Source organism: Anabas testudineus, chromosome 15 (genome assembly GCF_900324465.2).
Source record: "Anabas testudineus chromosome 15, fAnaTes1.2, whole genome shotgun sequence".
In the NCBI taxonomy this organism is placed as follows: domain Eukaryota; kingdom Metazoa; phylum Chordata; class Actinopteri; order Anabantiformes; family Anabantidae; genus Anabas; species Anabas testudineus.
In genome coordinates, this window is record NC_046624.1 from 18,735,069 (window position 1) to 18,755,377 (window position 20,309).

Consider the following 20,309-nt stretch of genomic DNA (forward strand, 5'->3'; position numbering starts at 1 on the left):
ATTAAAAACATATTTTATTGTTTGTGATTATTAGTTCATAATTATATATTTTTTAAATCTCAGGTACATTATACAGTAAGTACTTTAATATTCTTTCAAAGAATATGTTCATAGAAAAATAAACTGCAACGAATCAATGGAAAAATCAAACTCAGTGTTTAAGCATCATCTATATTCACAAAGTTATTACCTGCTTTTACTGTACATTACTGTACGTATGTTCAACAGCACATAAAATACCTGATCCACCTTTGTAAATAGAATTTAGGTCACATAATGCTTAATATCATATACAGGGTTTTAGAAAACATACATTGTGTGTTGTCCATACTTTTTTCATAATCTGAAATGATGTGTTAAGTATAAAACAACGAAACCATCAGACCCAAGTTCAACTCCTGAGGTTTTAAATGGCTTTTAAAAACACTACTAGAATAAATAATGAAAACCAAACTCCTAAAATTAACCAGTATCATAAATCATATTTTTATATCACATTTGCTTGTGTTTTCTCTTTTTGTAGTGTTGTAGAGATGTCGGGGCCACTGTAGTATGAGTAGTTGTACTTTAATAACAATAATAATAATACTTTAGACAAAGTACAGCTGCTGACGCTACAACCTTTGTACTTTTACTGAAGTACATTGTTGAATGCAGGACTTTTGCTTATAATTGTGTATTTTTACACCACAGTACTGAAACTTTTCCTTAAGTGAAGGATGTTAGCTCTTCCTCTTCTGGTTTTGTTATTATCCAACAATAACAGAAGTTTAAGTTGTGGTGCATTCACGATGCTCCGACATTTTATTCTGTTCAAATAATATTTGTAAGATTACTTTGCCTTTTGAATAATGAATAAAATAATGTTGTAAGGTGAATCATTGTTGACTGTGTAAGGCGTTGAGTTCAGCCACTCTCCTGCTCCACTCTTCTTCTGTCATTTCTTCTTCTTCGGCTTCTTTGTTAACGTCTTCCTCCACCTGATCTTCTCCTGAAATATGAAAAAATCCACTGGTGATAACCTGACATTAATTCTGTAACGTTCAGAAATAACTAAAACATTTCAGTGGCGTTTGTACACGTGTGTTTATTTATGTTCTCACCATTGCAGGTCAGTGCGGTGCACACCCAGTTTCCACAGGCGCACACACATTTATTACACTCCATGTGAGTTTCAGCTCCATCCTCGAACACTTCGTCCTCCAGAGCGCACTCTAAAGTAAGGAAACCAGACATACCAACAACTATTTATTCTGAAAATACAGTCTGATATGTTCAGAGCGAAGAGGTTTAATCCAGTATGAACATCTGTTCATACTGGATATGTATGTGTGTGTGTGATTACTTCTTTCAGGTGGGTGGTAGATGGGTGTCAAACAGTTGATGAACTCAGGTAAACTCAGCTTCCAGTCGGCGTTTTCATCTGACAGCTCGATCAGAGCATCTACACACAGAGACCTGAGAAGAGACACACATTAATTCAAGATTCAAGATGTTTATTTGCCATTTATGTTTAAACAGATAATCCAGGCATATACGAATTCTTGTGCAATAAAATAAAATAATAAATATAATGGTGAGTTTCAAGTATTGCCCATAGTGGTGTTGTACGTAGTATTTCATGGTTTTGCTGTGGCAGGAAAAAGCTGTGTGAAAAACCGTGTGTGTGTGTGATGATACTTCCGCTCTGCTGTGTCTGAGGATGTAGGTGCAGTGTTTGTGTCTGAGTAGAGTGTGAGCTGGGTGGAGTGAGTCTCTGATTCTGTTCTCTGCTCAATTTACACACAGCTGTATGTAAATTGACCTAATTATCCTATCTTTATGACTCCTTGAAGAGCCCTCCTCTCTGCCTGTGTGATGGCACCATACCAGGCAGTGATGCCACCATACCAGGCAGTGATGCCACCATACCAGGCAGTGATGCCTGTAGTGAGGATGCTCTATATCAGTATATCTATCAGTCACTATGGACTAAATTGAGCCATTTGCTTGTGGATGTTTAGAATTAAAACTAAAACTAGGGATTAAGGGGTTAAAAGAACTCATGGAGCAAGGCAGAGAGTGGATTTTTTATTGTGTGTGTGTGTGTGTGTGTGTGTGTGTGTACCTCAGCAGGAGGTTGGTCTCCAGAGTTTTAGAGTATGTCAGATTGAGGGCCGTCTCATTATGTTTCAGGAAGCTCAGAAACTCTTTGGAGTCAAGCTGTGAATCACCGTCGTCATAAGTCTGTGACAGAGTCAAACAAGATCTTTAATAGTTTAAGTTACAGCCAAGTTCACGGTTAGTAAAACTACTATGCTGGTGTGAGAGGACAGACCTGGAAGTATGTTTGCAGGAGATCATGAGCTGACCAAGCGTTTGATTCCACCTCCTGCTGAACCCACTGGATCACTCTCTCTCTCAGCCAATCGCGATCAGACAGGAAACACACAACTACAAGCACAAGCAGACAAACAATGAGTCTGTAAATCTGAGAGTGATGTCAAAACCAGAATATTAATTATTTCTGTTTGTAGACTTACTGGGGCTCACATCTGTATTTGTTGGCTTCTCTGCAAAAGGAAACACAGACTAGAGTCATATATTTATCTCCCACAGTCTCTATGTGTGTACACATGTTTTTAAAGAGTGTGTACTGACCCAGACAGTGTCCTCTGTGCTGTACATGTATCTTGGTCTTGGTGATACAGGCGTCTCTATGCAGCTCACAGTGATTCCTGTAGGATCTGCTGTTGCTGCCACATACCCAGTGCTCTGATGCATCACACTGCTGCAAAGAGAAAGAAAGAGAGAGAGAGAGAGAGCGACAGATGATACTGTATATGACAATTACAGTAAATTATTATTTACCAAAATAATCCATCAGTACTTTCTTTTTGCCATATTGTTTAGAGCAAGCTTCATTTACTGAGCTGAGATAATTGATTGAAAGTACTGACGTGGGGCTTTATTCTGTGTCTCATTCTCTGAATTATTTATCTTTTCATAATTTACACACTTGCATAAACCTCAGATGATAAAACATGAAAAAACAATCAAATCATATTTATATTTGTGTTTATATTATGTGTATTTGTGTTTTGTGTGTACAAAAATACAACGTTACAACCTTTACCTGTTTTATAAGATCATTGATGAATTTTTTAACGTCCATCCAAGGATTTTGTGCAGCTGCGTAACTTTACTTTTATTTTTGAATATTGCTGTAACTTTATACTGACTTATAGCAAAGTTTGCATTGAAAAAAAGATTAGAATACATCAACTCAATATTCAAGTAAAAGTGCAGGTACATGTGTATAAAACTACTCCACTACAAGCAGAAGTACCATCAAGTGAATCAGTGATTATACCTGTACGCAGCGACACACTGGTTCTCCTCTGTCGGTCGAAACACACTCTCTACCTGCACCACAGAACGTCCTGGAACACACCGACTGATCCTGACACACAAACAGAAACAGAAGTGAAGCACAGTTTTAAAGTATTTATGTTTTACGATGTGAACAATCAAAGAAGTGAGAAGTGTGTGAAGAAGTGTGAGCACGCGAGTGTTTCAGACTCCAGATGGTGACCTTTGACCTCCCACTGAGAGAGGCGCATGCTGTTTTCAATGACAATGACTCTTTCAACAGGCACACACACACACACACACACACACACACACTTTTGAGGCAGCTGGACAGCGGTAGATTATCATTTTCATTTTGGTGTCATTAGTGGTTTTGTTTCGGTTAAAGTAGGATTTTACTCACCACTTTTATTACGGAATTAAAAATAAGTAAATACAAATAAAAATGTATTTACTAATTAATTAAAAATGTCAAATGTCAAATGTCAAACGTACACATTTTACACATATTTCCAAATTTTTCCATTGCCAAATTTGTAAATGTATTTATGTACTACTAACTAAAAATAAATAAACAGTTTATCACAATTATTAGACTAAAACTATGTGCACACCGACACTACATTCAAAGATGTACAGAGGGCACACACTCAAACAATACATACATCTGTCGCGTCTCCAGCTGACATCTGCTGCACCACAAACCTGCTGTTAGCAACAGCCGACTGCTGCAACACACACACACGCACACTAAATTACAAGTTCGTGTCTGACCCTGCTTTGAACAATTTGTCCTCCTCAGGCTGGATCTCTTCTTAGTCTCCTCTTCTCCTCTTTCACTCTCACTTTTAATTCATCCTTTAGTCACTTCATTTATTCTCATAAAATCTCTATTTCTGATCCTTCATCTATCGTTTCTGTTTGTCTTTGATTTTCCAACTATAATTATAATGTAACTGAAACAGAAAGTGTAATTCTTATTATAGATAAGTCCTTTGTGCTTTAAATCTGTCTGTACATCATGTAAATACCGAGGGCCTGTATTTTAATTAAGAAAGCATAGCGTGCACCAAGTGTCACTAATTGCATTTTTATCTTGTTTTTTGACTCAAAGGTGACAAAACAGCTGCAGGGGAAACTTCAGTCCAAACAAACCAACCCACAACAGAGAGTGTTTAAACAAGAATTACAGCTGGAGGAGCTGAGAGCACAGATGAGCTGCTGACAACTATAATCACGCACATACCTGAGGACCTGCTCACTGCCTGAATGTGCAAACACACTCAGAGTTTTAGGAGCAAAATGCTTTTCAAATTTCACCTAAACATGACTAGAACATATTTAATCATGGGCCCCTTTGACCCAAAGACACATGATATCAGTGTTTCCTGAGTAACTACTTTATGGTGATCATCCTGAAGCAACTTTTGATATTTTTAGTCTGTTTCTTTTCAGTCATGATGTGCACAGTGTGTTTTTTGGCTTATATTAATGGTCATAATTAGATGAAGTAATTAACAAATAACAGTGTCACTTTATTGTTATTGTCTTCATCATCAGTGTTTTGGATGTCTCATGTTGTGTAGTGTTTAAATTTAAAATGACGAATTTAAATTCTAATTTAATAAGAAATTTAATAACAGTACACACTTGGTTTACTTTGGCCAGAGGAGAAGAAGAGACGGGAGGTGAAAAGAGAAACAACTGCAGCAGCAAGACGGTCAACATCTGGAGAGGAGAGGAGAGGAGAGGAGAGGAGAGGAGAGGAGAGGAAAAATATTAGATATACACAATGATCTGCAAATAGCAAATATATGAAACTTTGACAGTACTAAAATTATTTATTTTAATACTATGACAACTACTGTAGTACTCCTGCTACTAAAAATATGAATAACATTAAAGAAGTCATACTGTGCCAGGTAAACACAGACTGTCCAGAAACTGTTGCTCTGCGATCAACCAGTTAATTTTAAAACAGCCCAGAAGAACCAGTCAGTCAGTATCAGCCACTCCACAGTATTTGGTCAGCAGCTAGTCAGCATTGACAAAGTAATCCCAGGCAGTCGGAGAGCAGGTAAATTCCCATCAAAATATCCACAGAGTTTATGTCCAGCCAGTGATCAGTGATGTGTCTGCTTTGCTCTGCCGTGAGACAAAGTCTGAGTTACAAAAGGAAGGATGACAGAGAGGATGATGAGGAGGGAGGAAGGGAGAGAAAGGAGACCAGCTGTCCAGAGTCACCAACACCCCTTCTTCTACCCCCCAAACCTCCAGCAGCTGAAAAACACACAAAACACACAGAATCCACACGAGCTGCCTTCTTCAAAAATGAGTTACAGACATGCAACCGGCTGACATGTTCAGACAACGTTACGCAGCTGAGGAGAGAAGTTAGAATTTGACCTCTGTACCAATCAGTGCATAGAAAAATACTAAAAAGTGGCTGATACATGGATAATATTCAAGTTTTTGGTGTTTTGATAAGCTAATAACTGTTTTAGTCTACTTTATTTAAATTATTATGGAGTTGTAGAAAAAGCTTTTTCGCAGCACTTTATTCTCTGTAACACTCCCAGTCTGTGCTTTTCAAAGTAGCTAAATTATGTTGGAAGACATGCTGGAAGCCAAAATAATTATTTTTGCCGGTTAATCTCCCCCGTAATACCCTGAAACGCTTCTTCAAATCTCAGCCTGTTGAATCATGGTTGTAGTGTCATATTGAGACCAGCAGAGGACAGAGTCCCCATTTTGTGGCTCTTTAAATTTGCTTCAGCAGTAACAGTGATTCTTGAGGCACTCTTTGTGAAACTATTAACACTTACAGCCAACACACCAAGTATTTCTAGCAAAACAGTAAATACTGGTCTCTAAATACTTATTGTGCCAACTGCCAGTAAAACATTTTTAGATAAAGAGTTCACAGCTGTGTTGTGATTTTAAACTGTGGAATATAATTGCGACTGTATGGTTAAACCCCTGCCCAGAGGACGTGTTGCCTATCATACCACTCTCTCATGACACATTACTTGTTTTTAATTTAAATGGTAAATGGTCTGCACTTATATAGCGCTTTTCTACCTAACTGGTTCTCAAAGCGCTTTACACTGCATCTCATTCACCCATTCACCCATTCACCCATTCACACACACACACACACACATTCACACACCGACGGCAGAGCTGCTATGCAGCTGATCTGACTCACCGGGGGCAACTAGGGGTTCAGTATCTTGCCCAAGGACACTTTGGCATGTGACGTGGCAGCCAGGAATCGAACCACCAATCCTGTTTGGCAGTCAACTGCTCTACCTATTGAGCCACAGCCACCCCATTAACTGCTGCTTGCAAATAAAAAGCTCCTCAGAAAAAACAAAACATCGATTTTAACACAGTACCCCTTTTCAAAGCTGGGGAAAAACCTGAGGCGGACTCACAGGCTGCACAAACTTTTCCACCAATCTGCACAGATGTTCAGTCACTTTAGTTTTTAGAGCTGACCCAGAGCAATGTGTTTGGTGGTACCAAATTTGGATTACTTCCCAGGAGATGTGATTAACAGCTGAGGAACACCAGACCAAAAGAGCCCCCAAAAGAAAAACTGTAGGTTTATTGTACTTCATTTCCGTCACATAATTTGTCTCAAATTTGCACAACTTGAAGTTAACACTTAACCTTGATCTACCATGGTGTCTCGTACAGAGGTGTTAGAAACTAGTTGGTAGTTTGTTTGTTTTTTTTTAGATAAAGTCGTATTTTTTTAATGAAGCAAATACTCTGAAAGCTGAAAATGATTATTCTTGTTTTTTGTCATAGCTTCCTGAATAATCAGTTTATGCCAGAAAATAATTTGTGTCCATCATTTTTGCCTAAAGCTTGGGTTAAGGTTTGAAATCATCTTTCAAATATGAGCGCAAAGCACCCCCTTAGCCACTCTGTCTACATAAGCAATGAACAAAACCTGGGTCCATGTCTCTGATTAAGTCACATAAGTCCATTTTGTTGTGCTCTCTTTGTTGGGTGTGACCATCAGCAGTGTATCAGACGAGGTGCTGGAGTTCAGATAAACCCGCCTCCTTGTGTGTGCTGCAACACCAACAGAGCGCTTCCTAAATATAGTCCCAAGAGGTCAGCCAGAGTGTGTCAGCATCATTTTTATGTGTGTGTACGTGTGCTTTTTAAAGAGAAGGTATGTTATCGTTGTTCTCGTGAGCTTAATGCAGGATGATAACAGAGGTGTGATACATGCAAAGACGCACTGAAAATGCCCATGAATGCACGCACGTACACACACACTCAGATGATGACAAGACCTTCAAGTTTGCTCACACTCTCTGCTGTTCACCACTGAATCATTGGCGCTTTCAGAACAGGACAAGAGACGATCCCTTATTAGTCCGTGCACAGTAATAAGTGTGACTGTGCACACTTAGACAAAGTGCCGCTGACACGTCTCTTTCCTGTCATTTATACAGAACTTTAGCTGAAAATGTCCATCACAAGTTTCCAGAGGCCAGACTGACATTATGAAACTGGTCAAGATAAGTTTTTGCATGAAGCAGTAAATCTGGGTCCGGTTCTTTATAGGTTTGTAGATGATTTGGTATAAATGTGAATCTATTCTTTTTTTTTTTTTTTAAATTAATCAAAGCTGATTCAAAATTTATCCGGAGATGTTGTTATGCCGGTAATCAATGTTACTAAATCACTTATATTAATACTGAAATAACTTATTGAAGTAAATACTGGCATTTAGGGCTAATATAGACCTTCTTTCACAAACCCTACAAACTACTTAATGTAAAATCAGACACAATGCCCAAAGGCTGAGACTGCCTTTTAATTAGTTTATGAACTGTGACTGTTTAATAGTCAATAAACTAAAAATACCAAACAACACTGGCGGTTTTATTAAAAAAAAAAAAAAAAACACAGGGTCCTCCCATAACTCCATGACATCTTATTTCAGATATAGACTGCTGATACATAAAATAGTTTCGCTGCACATCTTATATGAATGTAGGGTTGCTGTTTTTATGATTGCTGTAAACTTCTGGTGATAATCTGCCATGACAGGATGTTAATTAGCAGGCTGGCAAGCTAATGCATACCTATATGCTGGAATCACTTTTACATCCACATTACTAACAAAGGTGTAGTCAAGTTGTCTTTGTTCTTTATATACGACATTGTTGAATATGTAAATATTGTTCATTCTCAAAGTTTAACTGCTCAGAACAAGATGTCTCCTACTTTATCAGGACACCTACTCTGACTGACTGTGTGTTGGAACTTAGCTACCTACAGCCTGCATTTCATACTGTTGCCTATTGACTGGAGTTAGTTAACAAAAATCTTTCTAATGTCACAAATCAGACTCATACACGAGCTCAGAGAAACTTTTAATGGAAGAACGAGTGAAAAGAACGAGACGTTAAGCGTGTCAGATATTCTGAAATCATCCCAGTCCACTGATTAACTGTAGAAAAAATTTAGAAGAAAATTTGTGTCGAGTTGTATGAGTCAAATTTTTCCAAAAAGGAAAATACTTTAACGTTTGTTCTTATTCTCACATGAGCTCTCATCACCTGAAGTTGTTTGGAACAAGATGAAGCTTTATATATAAATCCTGTGATGTCATGCCAACTATAAAAACATTTTTTTTTTTATTTTACTTTTTATCTGCTTTGATGGAAAAGTCATGAGCTGCAAGAAGGTGAATTTTAACACTAAAGATGAAGTTATCTCTCTGACAGTCTGCACCTCCCCAGTGTTTTATTGCTTTTGTTTAACGCCTAAGCGAGGACAGTGACAATATGTCTTATTTAATTAAATATGACAAAATATAACCTCAAAATTAAATTTCAGTCCACACTGAGTGGAGCTCTATGGATTCACTTCATTTTAAAAGACCTGCAGCAGTGTTAATACAATGTTAGAGTCAGAGCCAACGTAATATATTAACGACAGCCCATCAGCTTCACATTTTCTTTCTTTTACTAAAAACTAAAGAGCTTATGTTGTGCTTTTGCCACTATCTTTTAAAGTGTCACATGTGGTAACCACAGTTTCAGATGAATCGAGAGGGGAACTGTCCTCGTTCTCTCTCACAGGCTGGTTACAGCCTGGAGGAAACCACTCTATCACAAGTTTTCTGGGAAGAAAATACACAGTCTGTACAAATGTTTCATGCTGATTAAAGAACCCTCGAGCTACATCATGTCACAATATTTAACCCCTCTGTCATCCTACACTCATGAACTGTTCAGCTGTGATCTAGCAAGCCAGCTCAAACTATGTTTGAGTTTAAGGTACAGTAGCATGTTTTTTCAGTGTAAGTCAAATAAAGGTCGCAGAGTTCAACTCAAAGTCAAGTAGCCTGAACTGAACTGAGCTCATGTTTAATTTCAAGTTTAGTTTGAATTTAGTTTAAACTCTTTACACTGAATTTAGCAGAAATCTCAAAAAGAACTCTGATACAAACAGGACTAAAGCTGCATTTGCTTTAAATAAAGACCAATTGTTAAACAACCAAAAATCTGATCTGGGTCATTTTCACATGTGGTCTTGGATCTGAAGCCAATATAAGATGACTTTGACATTTTGTCCCCATTTTGTTTCTGTAAAATCTGAACTTGGATCTTTTTTAAGCTTCAGTCCAGAAAAAATAAATGGGGAACAACAGGAGTCAGTGTAGAGATGAGGATGTTACAATTTCAATGAAAAGCATACGGAGGTTTGACAAATACACCAAAGTATTTGACATATTAAAACTTCTGTACTTTTAGTACAAATCATGACACCACATGACCCATATTTTCTTGTTTTTTTTCTCAATAGTATACAGTGAATGCAACGTCAGTGACTATGTCCTACCAACCCTGCCCCCTATGAAAAGTATCTTACAGTATATGTAACTAACATGCAAAGCAAATATGTTTTGTAGGTAATATATTGCTAACCAGATTACGTTTTTTATGATCAGGACATGTTTAAAAAGACAAACAAAAAACTTCAAAGTTGCCACAAATGCCCACTTTAACTCAAGGATGAATTGATTAGATTTTAGTGGGTCCCTGTAACCTCATAAAATTCATCTGGAAATCAATAATCCAATTTCTCACCAATGGGGTTCATGTGGCACCATGCCAAACCCAGCAAAAACTGGGTCGATAGATGTTCGCTAACAGCCAGGCACTGATAACAGTCTGAGAACTTAAAGAAATTAGTGATCTAGGATTATTAGGAAATAGCAAGCCTGTGAAATAAAGCATTGCCTTTGAAATTGGGTATGATTCTCTGGAGCATAGAGGGCGGAAAGTAGTGAACTGTTGCCCACAGCAGCTGAGTCACTAATAGAGAGCGACATATAGACGAGAATAGAGTGACAGGGAGGAATGCAGGACTGGGACCTGCAGCCATTGTGTCCCAATACAATATCTGACTTCCTTTAGATGTTCAGACACCACAAACACACACATGGACATACATAAGAGTTGAATAGCAGGCAGCAAGGCACCAGGCCCACTTCCTCCGGAGATGTAGACGATGGAGGGAGAGAGGGAGAGAGAGAGAGAGAGAGAGAGAGAGAGGGTGAGAGGGAGTTACAGAGGGAGAGAGGAGTTGGTACAAACTTGAGTCTCATACATTTCACTTCAGACCTCTGGACACAAACTGTGCTTCTGTCCTGTCTGCTGCTGGATCGACTGTCTGTCAACTCAACTGTCTTTCTCTACTTGTCTGTCTCTCTGATCAGTCTCTGATTCTGCTGAGAACCTGAAGGTGTCTCAACATTAAACAGACAACGTTCAGAAACTTAACTGGGACATCAACACACAAACTTAAAACTAGAGGACAACAGTCAAACAGATTAAATAACTGGGAAACATCTGGAACCACAATTGGCTGCTGAGCATCAGTGGAAGGGGAAGAAGAGACTTGCTCAACGGTACCTCAACAACAGCTGCTGAGGAAGAGGAGAGCGGAGACTCAACAAGGTTCAAGATTTTCTCAGGATATAATCAGGCCACCTGAAGATCTGCAGTTCCCCGTCTTTCTATCCATCATCAGGTCTGCATGCTTCCGTCAATTGGGTTGGACTTTTACTTTTTAAGCTAAATTAGCAAAATATTTATATATTTTTTCTAAATAGATTTATAGTTAGTTCTTTATCAGTCTCAAAGGAAAATTGAACTGTTACAAATCAGAAAAACAATCAGGAAAGAAACTAAGATAAAGTTTAAACCTACGCCTACTGAACAGCAAGTAGATAGAACAGGGATTGAACTAGAATAAGGATTGCTATAGACTGTGTACTCTCCACAGCATCTTTCTATTTAGGCCTGTAAATCGCTTTTAAGTTTTTTACCTTTACCACCCTTGAAAATCCCATTTTAATGCAGTAATAAAGTGCAAAGGAGATAGAAAAGCACTGCGGATTTATAACACAATTTTACTGTAGCTGTGGTGATAAAAGTGTGAAAGAATCTATATGTTTACCAAGGTTCAGTTCTGTTCTAATTTGTGTTGGGATAATTTCCATATCAGGTCATTGTGTTACTTTTCCAAAGTCTCTCAGTGTGGAAAACAAAAAATGGAAATTTGTGTGAGAAAAAACATTGTGGTGTTAACTTAAGAGTGTTAAGAGTCTAAGACTTTGAGTAACTGTAGAAATGTTATTATTACTATTTATGTAACTACTACTTAATGTGTTGGTTTTAGTTCTAAGTTTTCTCTCCTTCTTGGGATTCACGCCTCCCATTTTCCTCCTGTTGACCTATTTATATTTCAACTGCAGAATATTAATAGTGGCAGTTATAAATAAAGTTTATTATCGGATTTAAAAACATCCTCAGGTCTGAGCAATGTCAGCGGTTCATCAGTCATTATTGTAAACCAGCAGGGGAAAGAGAGAGGGGTCTTTTTGTGTTTATATGTGTGTGTGTTTGTGCGCGCGTGTGTGTGTGTGTGTGTGTGTGTGTGTGTGTGTGTATGCCCATTATCAAGACAGGATGCAGAACAATACGGAGTGCTAGGTAATGGGCACACAAACACACACACACAGACACACATGCACGCAAAGGTCAAGCGAAAGTCTATACAAGGAAGTAATATTGTTATTAATGATGCTAAAAGCACTTATGAAATAGTCTACATGAATTCACACACACACACACACACACACACACACACACACACACACACAGGTTGTTTGAGTGGTTGGGGTTTCACAAAAACAGGAAGGGAGGGGCATTTAATAAATAAGAACAATTGCAAAAGTACCCTCTGAAACGACTTTTAACTTGTAACATGTGGTTTTATGTCTTTTTAACTCTCACAGGCAGATTTGAAGTTAATCTTATCTTCATTTTAGGGTGAAATGATCAGTGACTTGTGCTCTGTGGCAGGAGAAATGATAAAGATCACACGAAGGGAGTATGAATTAAAACACTCCTCTACCCAAAGATGTGTTTTGCATATTGTCACTTGAAAAGCTTTACTGTGCAGAATAAAGCATGTGCAGAGTTCCTCTGTGAGCACCTGTAATCCACTGGTGGATTATAACCACCATTTCAAAGTTTAGAGTCACTTTGGAAATCTCTTTGTTTTCCGAGTAAATTGGTAACTAAAAGTTTATGAGGTTTACGAGGTCTATGAGGCTTTAATGGTTGTTTTCAATAAAGATCAGATTTTTTTGTGTTATTATTTTAGGCACATCATATTTGTTAACACTCTTGACTTAGATTAAATTAGATCACATTTTATAACAAATAAATGCAGAAAAATCATAAAATTCCAAAGGGTTCACATACTTTTTCTTGCCACTGTATCTTCTTAGACATGTAAACCAATTATAGTGTAATTACTTTTGACTGGCAGTTTTCAAGATTTTACCCCCTAGAACAACGCTTAGAACGTTGCTGTAATTTATAGTGTTGGCTGTGATAAACATTGCAGCATCAAATGTTGACTTGTCGAGCTGTACACATCTAATTTTGTTTGTATTTGACTGAGAAAATAATACGAGTATCAAATTCTGCACACATAAACATACTTTAGTCATAGAAAAGTATAAAGACTGAAAGAATCTGTGTGTGTGTGTGTGTGTGTGTGTGTGTGTGTGTGTGTGTGTGGTATCAGCAGTGTTTACAGAAGAGATCTAGTTTTCCCCAGAGACAGAGGGAGGGAGAGTGTGGGAACAGGGAGCAAAGCTAAACTAAGAAACGGGTACAGACATTTTTATTAATAGTGGGTCACAGGGTCTAAATGATACATGGAGACACACACACACACACACACACACACACACACACACACACACACACACACACACACACACACATTCACTGAGCACCATCACACACACCACACAGTCAAACTGTATTTTTCGTTTTCATTGAAATTATGTGCAAATTTTAAGAAAGCGTTTCCAAAAACTGGCACATAGAGGAGAATTAATGCACATTCTCCTCCAAAACATTACAATAATTTCTACAAAAACTTGCATTGTTAAAAATAAAACATGTGTATACACAGGCCATTAAACACCTCTTAATGGTAATGTTAATTTCAATTTAACTTTAAGCTGTGCTCTAATTATACACTACAAAACACTGTAAGCTACACAAAGAGATATTTTATACTGAATTACTCAGGTCAAATGAATTAGCTGCTGCTTGAGGCAGATTTGAGTATTAAGCTTAAATTAAAGTTAAGCGTTGACAGAAGCAATAAAAGTTTAAATACTCACCATTTATTGTGAATAACATTGTATTATTCACAATGTTATTCACATTCAATTGAGTTGAGTTTTACTTGTTAAACGTTATCACTTCATTTAATTTACTGTACATCAAATAACACTTAAAGCGTTGTTTTTAGTAAAAGTATAAACTTAAATGTGAACAAAAACTATAAAGGTTTGTATGTGCTCATTAACCTATGTCTTCAGTTAATTCAGCTACACTCTTTGAAAACACATTTTATGCTTAAAAGATTTGGTGCTTTTATAAAATGAGGCTCAGATGTTTTTTTTGCGCCACTTTTGCTTCCATCACATGCTTTAGAAATCATTATTCTGCCTCCATCACATTTGTCACACACACCGGTTTTCTAGTGTTTCCACTCTTCTTTATACGCAAACTGAAAATGACTGAATATAAAATATTCATACTGTAAAAAAAAGGTTGATGGAAAGAGAGAAAAACAAGTGGAAACACACATTTACTGCAGCAGAATATGGTCTCTAAATGTTACCTGTGTGCTTTCATTGTCTCAGGTGATTCCTGTACGTGCAGAGAGAGAGAGTGATCATCGGAAGACATTAGAAGATCTGTGCTGAGCTATAATCGGTCATGGCAGACTGGAGCCTACTGGGAAACTTCCTGGAGGAAGTACAGGAGCACTCTACCTCTGTTGGCAAGGTATCACACAAACACATGCAGAAATATACACAAATGCACGAGTTAGTCCTGCAGAAATACAGTATCTGTGTTAGCACATTATTGTTTCTAAGGGTTTTCTGTATCTTTTTGTATGACCTGTTTGTTGTTCTTCACTCCACAGGTGTGGCTGACCATCCTGTTTATCTTCCGTATCCTGGTACTTGGGACAGCTGCTGAGTCGTCGTGGGGAGACGAACAGGAAGATTTTAACTGTGACACTGAACAGCCGGGCTGCGAGAACGTCTGTTATGACAAAGCGTTCCCTATAGCACACATACGATATTGGGTAATATGGTGTACAACAGAATGTCATGTGACAGTAGTGAAAACGTTAAAGGATTGATTCACAATTAGTCAAGTCTGCCAATAAGAACATTTAAAGTGGTCTAACAGAGTCTCAGATACTGGCATGTCATTGAAAGAAAAAAAAAAATTCAAGAAATTCCACCAGCACCTTCAGTGTGATGGATTACCAATATAAATTAAGTGTTCGTAAGTATAATTCACTGTTGCAGGTTTTCAAAATAATGAATCAAAAATGTAACACACGACTGTGGATAATGATCCACTCAGTACAGAATTATCAGCTTACTCCTTTAACTTCAAGTGTAACTAACTTTTTAATTCGGCATTTTTTAATTGATATGTATGGCTGATTTCCTCCCAGGTACTCCAGATTGTGTTTGTGTCCACTCCAAGTCTCATCTATATGGGGCATGCAATGCACACTGTTCGCAGAGAGGAGAAGAGGAGAAGCATGGAGGAGGAAGAGGGAGAGGGGGGTGGGGGAGAGGAGGACCCAGGAGGGGGTGAAGGAGGAGGAAGGGAGGAAAAACATGGGAGGAGAGGAGAAAAAGACGTAGGAAAGGAGAAAAGAGAAGGTCAATCAGCAGGTCGAGTTCGTCTGAGAGGAGCACTGCTGCAGACCTACATACTGAGTATACTGATACGAAGCATCATGGAGGTAACCACAACTGTTACTGCACCTGCCTTGACTCTAAGGCACCATTACACTCATAGCCTATATATAACATGCAGCTTTTCAGCTGGCTCTACATAACCAGTGTGTAATATTTGTCCAGCACCAGATGCAAGACATAGCATCTAGGAAAGTGGGGCATTCAGCAGCTAAAGAGATATTTTATCAGTAGTTTGTAGAGGTCATACCTAGAACAAAAATGTGTATAATACGCAAGATGAACAACAGTAAGCACAATCACAGCAAACAGTTCAATAACACTGCTAGAAGGTACTACAGGGTATCTTTAAGTATGTTTCTTCTTCTTGCCTTTTGCACTTATTTTTCACCTATGGTCTTAAAAAAAGGAATCATAATTTGTAGAAAATCTATTCTTCAAACATGTTGGTGGGGCAAATTAGGATGAAAAAGATTTTTTCTATTTAATATTCATTTGTATACAAATGTATAATTATTATTATTATTTATCCTCTAAGCCTATAGTTGCTCTTAGCATATAGCATACTTTGATACATGATGATGGTATTTCAAACTAAAAGGTACCTATATGAGAAGTTAAAGGAAATAAAATAAGGGATGTGAAGAAGCAGTAAAAACTGTAACTGAGTATTTCTACCCACTATAGGAATACTTACAGTAAATAAATGCAGCTGACTGTGATTGGACTTCCCCACAGGTGGTGTTTCTGTGTCTCCAGTATTTCCTGTATGGAATCTTCCTCAATCCTCTGTATGTGTGCAAGGTAAATCCAGAAATCTGAAATAGTTTAAATTTCCCTGTATTGAACATGTGCAGGCCTATAGTCGCTCTGTCTCTTGTTCCCTCTCTTTCAGGCATGGCCATGTCCACACCCAGTAAACTGTTACGTCTCCAGACCTACAGAAAAAAACGTCTTCATAGTGTTCATGTTGGCTGTGTCAGCCGTCTCTCTGGTCCTCAGTGTGCTCGAACTGCATCACCTGGCATGGAGACATTGCTGCAGGTATGAATACGGCAAACCGTCTTCTTTGACACATTCATGGAAGAAGTTTGAGGTTAAATATGGAGGATGGGTTCATGGTATGATACATTTAATCAAACTGTTAGTGTGGATTTGAGCTATTTAGATAATTGGATTTGGATACATTCTACAGGACTAACAAACAAAGCAAAGTGCATTTCCCACAATCAGAGTCCTATTTTAAGTCTTCTGTGATTCATCTTTTACTTCCTCTGCATTAAACATGAGGACCAGTCTGCATAAGAATAACTCTGATAGACCTTCTTCTTCTTCTAACCAATTTTAAAACAATGAAATCAGACTTTCTGTTGTACAGGAGCTTATTGTTTTATAACTCCATATTGTTTGAGCACAGTAATTAAATTGTTTTATAATAAGATTGTACCATATTTGTTTCCTGACTGGCTCAAACTCGTGTTGCAGGCGGCTCTTTTTCTCCTCGAAGGCAGTCACTCCTGCTAACACCCCACTGGCTCGACAGCTTTCTCTGTCCCCACCACCGCTGCCAACACCACCTCCAGATTTCAACCAATGTGTGATGGGCTCCTCACACTTCCTGCCCCTGCCTTTCCCCAACCACGGGCTGGCTAACCAACAAAACTCAGAGAACATGGCCACTGAGAAGAACAAAATGGCCACTGAAGTAGAGGATGTAAACTTCCTTCAGATGAGCTGCTACTTATCCGGATGGGAGAAGACTGGCAAACACATCCAACACGGTGAAGATAGTGAATACCTGAGGACGGAGACTAACAGCTACAGCCCCGGGAACAGGGACGCCAGCAGCCCTCAGATCCAAAATGGAGGACCAGACGAGCTGCTGCTTTGCCAGAAGGACAAACGAAGATTCAGCAAAGCCAGTAGAACAAGCAGTAGAACAAGAGCAGATGACCTCTCTGTTTAGAAAGAAAAAAGAAAGAGAAGCTTTTAAGTGCTACACACACACCTGCACAATAAACCAAAAGAAATGTTTGACCCTTTTATACCTTCTCACATGCACATATTACTCACAGCTTCATCAGAATCAGGGCTTATCCATTTTTACATAAAATCCAGTTTTACCTGTTTGCCTCTGTTTATCTGTGTTCTCTTGACTTTGTCATTAATATAAGAAACTCCACCATGGAACAATTATGTTGCCCTTAAAGCTTGGGACAATCCTGAAGAATACTGAAGCTGAAAACTGCATCTTGCAATCAGGAGGGAGTATGAACCTTACAACTCCATAAACACATGAGACAATGCAGGAGTAAGCAAGCTCTAGCTTTATCGGACTAGATGATCTTGCAAGTCCCACAAGAAAGCTGTTGCATTTTCTTGTAAAAAATACAAACGGGGACAAACAGCATCTTGCGATGTTTATATGAAGTACGATTTACACGGGAAAAGCCAAAAGCACTAAGTTTGGTTGAGCTCCTGAAAGGAGAAACTGCAGGAGAAGTAATGATGGAAACCTTGCAATGGGATGGTCTGAGCCTGAACTCGTTGACTTACTGGGCTGAAATTGGACTGTCACCGGACTTCTTTAACATTTTCCAGTTAAGTAACATTAAATTAACTGTTATAATTTTGTTTTACTGCAGTTGATATTTTCACTCAGCATCAGAGAAAAGCTTTGTGTGTTTTTTACTGTGTATTTAGGAAACAAACCTGTTTTAAGTTTGGATAAGGATCAGTGGATATTAATATGAAGCACAAAGACTGAGTCATGACTTCCACTACATTTTAGGAGTGTGAGTTCACATTTCTCATACATGTCGTGAACTGTTTTGTGACGCTGATGACCACTGGTGACTTTCCACTGCACTGTATTATGGTTATGATTATTTCTCATTATACTGGATGTGACATTAAGTTAGGTTTTGTTTTCACATTGTGTTGAAGCATAAAAAAAGAACACTTTTCCATTAAGTGCTTACTACTAACAATGATCATTTCTCCACTTGAAAAATGAGAATGCTGTTTGCACAATCTCAGCACATTAAACTATGCAAGAGCTGTTGAAGCCTATTCTGTGTCTAAGATGCTGTAACAGCAACAGTGCGAGCAGTAATGTACTGTTGTTAGATGCACAACCTCTGTATGTTTAATAAAAAATACACAAATAAACATGAAGCAAACTGATCGAACAGATCTACGTTGTGGAGAAACAGAGACTGTCACAGCTAAATGCTAATTTGTGATATGCAATATTTCCAACGCTAGATAATAGGAATATCATCAATAGTCTCTCATTTGACATCACTTTATATAATGATGTGTTCACTAGTCACTCACACAGATTATAAACCCTATTTATTTTACAGTGATTAGCAGAGTTTTATTTCCAGTTAGCATACAACCGTTTGTTAGCCAAAAGCAGCTAACGTTAACGCTAGCTTGTTTGCTTGACGTTAGCTGCTAGAGCTAGCTAATAGTTAGCTCCGCCGTTGGACCAGAAAGCTATCCAAACATTATTTGGTTGGAAGAGACTATAAAATCATACACACTATACAATTATATTACTATAAAATACGTGTTAACTAGTAAAAGTTTAACTCACGTTAGTTTAAGTGACAGCTCAGCGGCGACGCCGTGTGACTCGTTTTACTTTGAAAATCCCGGTGTTTTGACGACGTGACAGGTAGTTAGCAGTAAAATCCATGACAGGTATGTTGTGCTGTATTTAGCGCACTAAAACACAATTACTGGAGGTTAAATCTATATAAAATCTAATTTATAGCTAATAAAACTGATTAAAGTACTTAAAGTGAGTATGTAGTGTCTGTCAACCAGAAACATGCACCGAGCTAACACTAGCCTAGCTTCACCTGCCACCACCTTTGTTAACTGAATGGTTTTATCACTTCTTCCATTATTTCTTAGTGGGTTTATGTCTGTTTATTTACTAAAGACTTCCTCTGCTCCTTCCACATGAGTGTGTTCCCTGTGCACCCCCTTTATAGTTTAAAGGTCTTAAATAAACTGCACAGCTGGTGAGAAATATTCACCACTGTGGGATTAAAACGATCTGTTTCCTATGATAAACGTCCAATATGAGAAGACCTGATGGGAACATTCCCAGTGAGGTCATCAGAAGCTGCAGCAGGAATGTTTGGGAAAAGGTTGTTTTTACTTTTCTTTCCCAGTTTTCTATTTGTAGAAGCTCTGTTTATGCTAGAGTTGTGTTTGATTGTAGATACACACAGAGATGCTATAAAGAGGGCTAATGAAATCCATCTCCTCTGTGCTGTCCAGTTCAAAACTACAGAATATGTGTTTGCAGATTTTGCTGTAGCTTCTTCAAAAGACGTAGAGTAAAGGTGAACCAGTTTTACTAAACCAACCTGCCCATCTGATTGTACAGTTATCAGACTTCCATTGATCATATTGCCATTATACATTGATTCTCCCTATAAGCTTCTAAGACAACAGATCAGCGTAAATACTAAACAAATGTGGGCAAATTAGTTGCAGCTGCAGAAACTGCTTGTTTGCTGTGATCATCTGATTTCATCTGTGGTATTATCAGAACATACACTGCCCATCCAAAAAA

General features: G+C 38.1%; 2 protein-coding genes and 1 long non-coding RNA gene across 3 annotated transcripts; 1 reads left to right on the forward strand and 2 right to left on the reverse strand.

Moving 5' to 3' along the window:
- Positions 1 to 672: 672 nt before the first annotated feature.
- LOC113158419 (follistatin-related protein 1-like) lies at positions 673 to 5,712 on the reverse strand. The gene is made up of 10 exons (XM_026354322.1): positions 5,692 to 5,712; positions 5,011 to 5,079; positions 3,353 to 3,442; positions 2,641 to 2,770; positions 2,523 to 2,552; positions 2,318 to 2,433; positions 2,108 to 2,226; positions 1,346 to 1,458; positions 1,104 to 1,214; positions 673 to 991 (listed from the first exon to the last, which is right to left on the reverse strand). The coding sequence occupies exons 1-10, from the start codon at positions 5,710 to 5,712 to the stop codon at positions 879 to 881; spliced, it is 912 nt and encodes a 303-aa protein (XP_026210107.1). The 3' UTR covers positions 673 to 878.
- Positions 5,713 to 14,631: 8,919 nt separating this feature from the next.
- Positions 14,632 to 17,638, reverse strand: LOC113159829. Its single transcript, XR_003298645.1, has 4 exons — positions 17,511 to 17,638; positions 16,410 to 16,501; positions 14,892 to 14,965; positions 14,632 to 14,763 (listed from the first exon to the last, which is right to left on the reverse strand). It is a non-coding gene; the product is annotated as an uncharacterized LOC113159829 (long non-coding RNA).
- LOC113159828 (gap junction alpha-5 protein-like) lies at positions 14,654 to 19,696 on the forward strand. The gene is made up of 6 exons (XM_026356768.1): positions 14,654 to 14,774; positions 14,917 to 15,081; positions 15,463 to 15,759; positions 16,451 to 16,516; positions 16,608 to 16,756; positions 17,198 to 19,696. The coding sequence occupies exons 1-6, from the start codon at positions 14,706 to 14,708 to the stop codon at positions 17,676 to 17,678; spliced, it is 1,227 nt and encodes a 408-aa protein (XP_026212553.1). The 5' UTR covers positions 14,654 to 14,705; the 3' UTR covers positions 17,679 to 19,696.
- Positions 19,697 to 20,309: the final 613 nt, after the last annotated feature.

Coding starts and splice junctions, on each gene's coding strand:
- LOC113158419 (XM_026354322.1), bottom strand. CDS start 5,712: ATGTCAGCCGGTTGCATGTCT. Junction 3,443..5,010: donor CTTCTTCTCCTCTGGCCAAA/GTAAACCAAGTG, acceptor TTTGTGTGTCAG/GATCAGTCGGTGTGTTCCAG. Junction 1,459..2,107: donor GAGACCAACCTCCTGCTGAG/GTACACACACAC, acceptor GTCTCTTCTCAG/GTCTCTGTGTGTAGATGCTC.
- LOC113159828 (XM_026356768.1), top strand. CDS start 14,706: ATGGCAGACTGGAGCCTACTGGGAAACTTCCTGGAGGAAGTACAGGAG. Junction 14,775..14,916: donor ACTCTACCTCTGTTGGCAAG/GTATCACACAAA, acceptor TTCACTCCACAG/GTGTGGCTGACCATCCTGTT. Junction 16,757..17,197: donor GCATGGAGACATTGCTGCAG/GTATGAATACGG, acceptor CTCGTGTTGCAG/GCGGCTCTTTTTCTCCTCGA.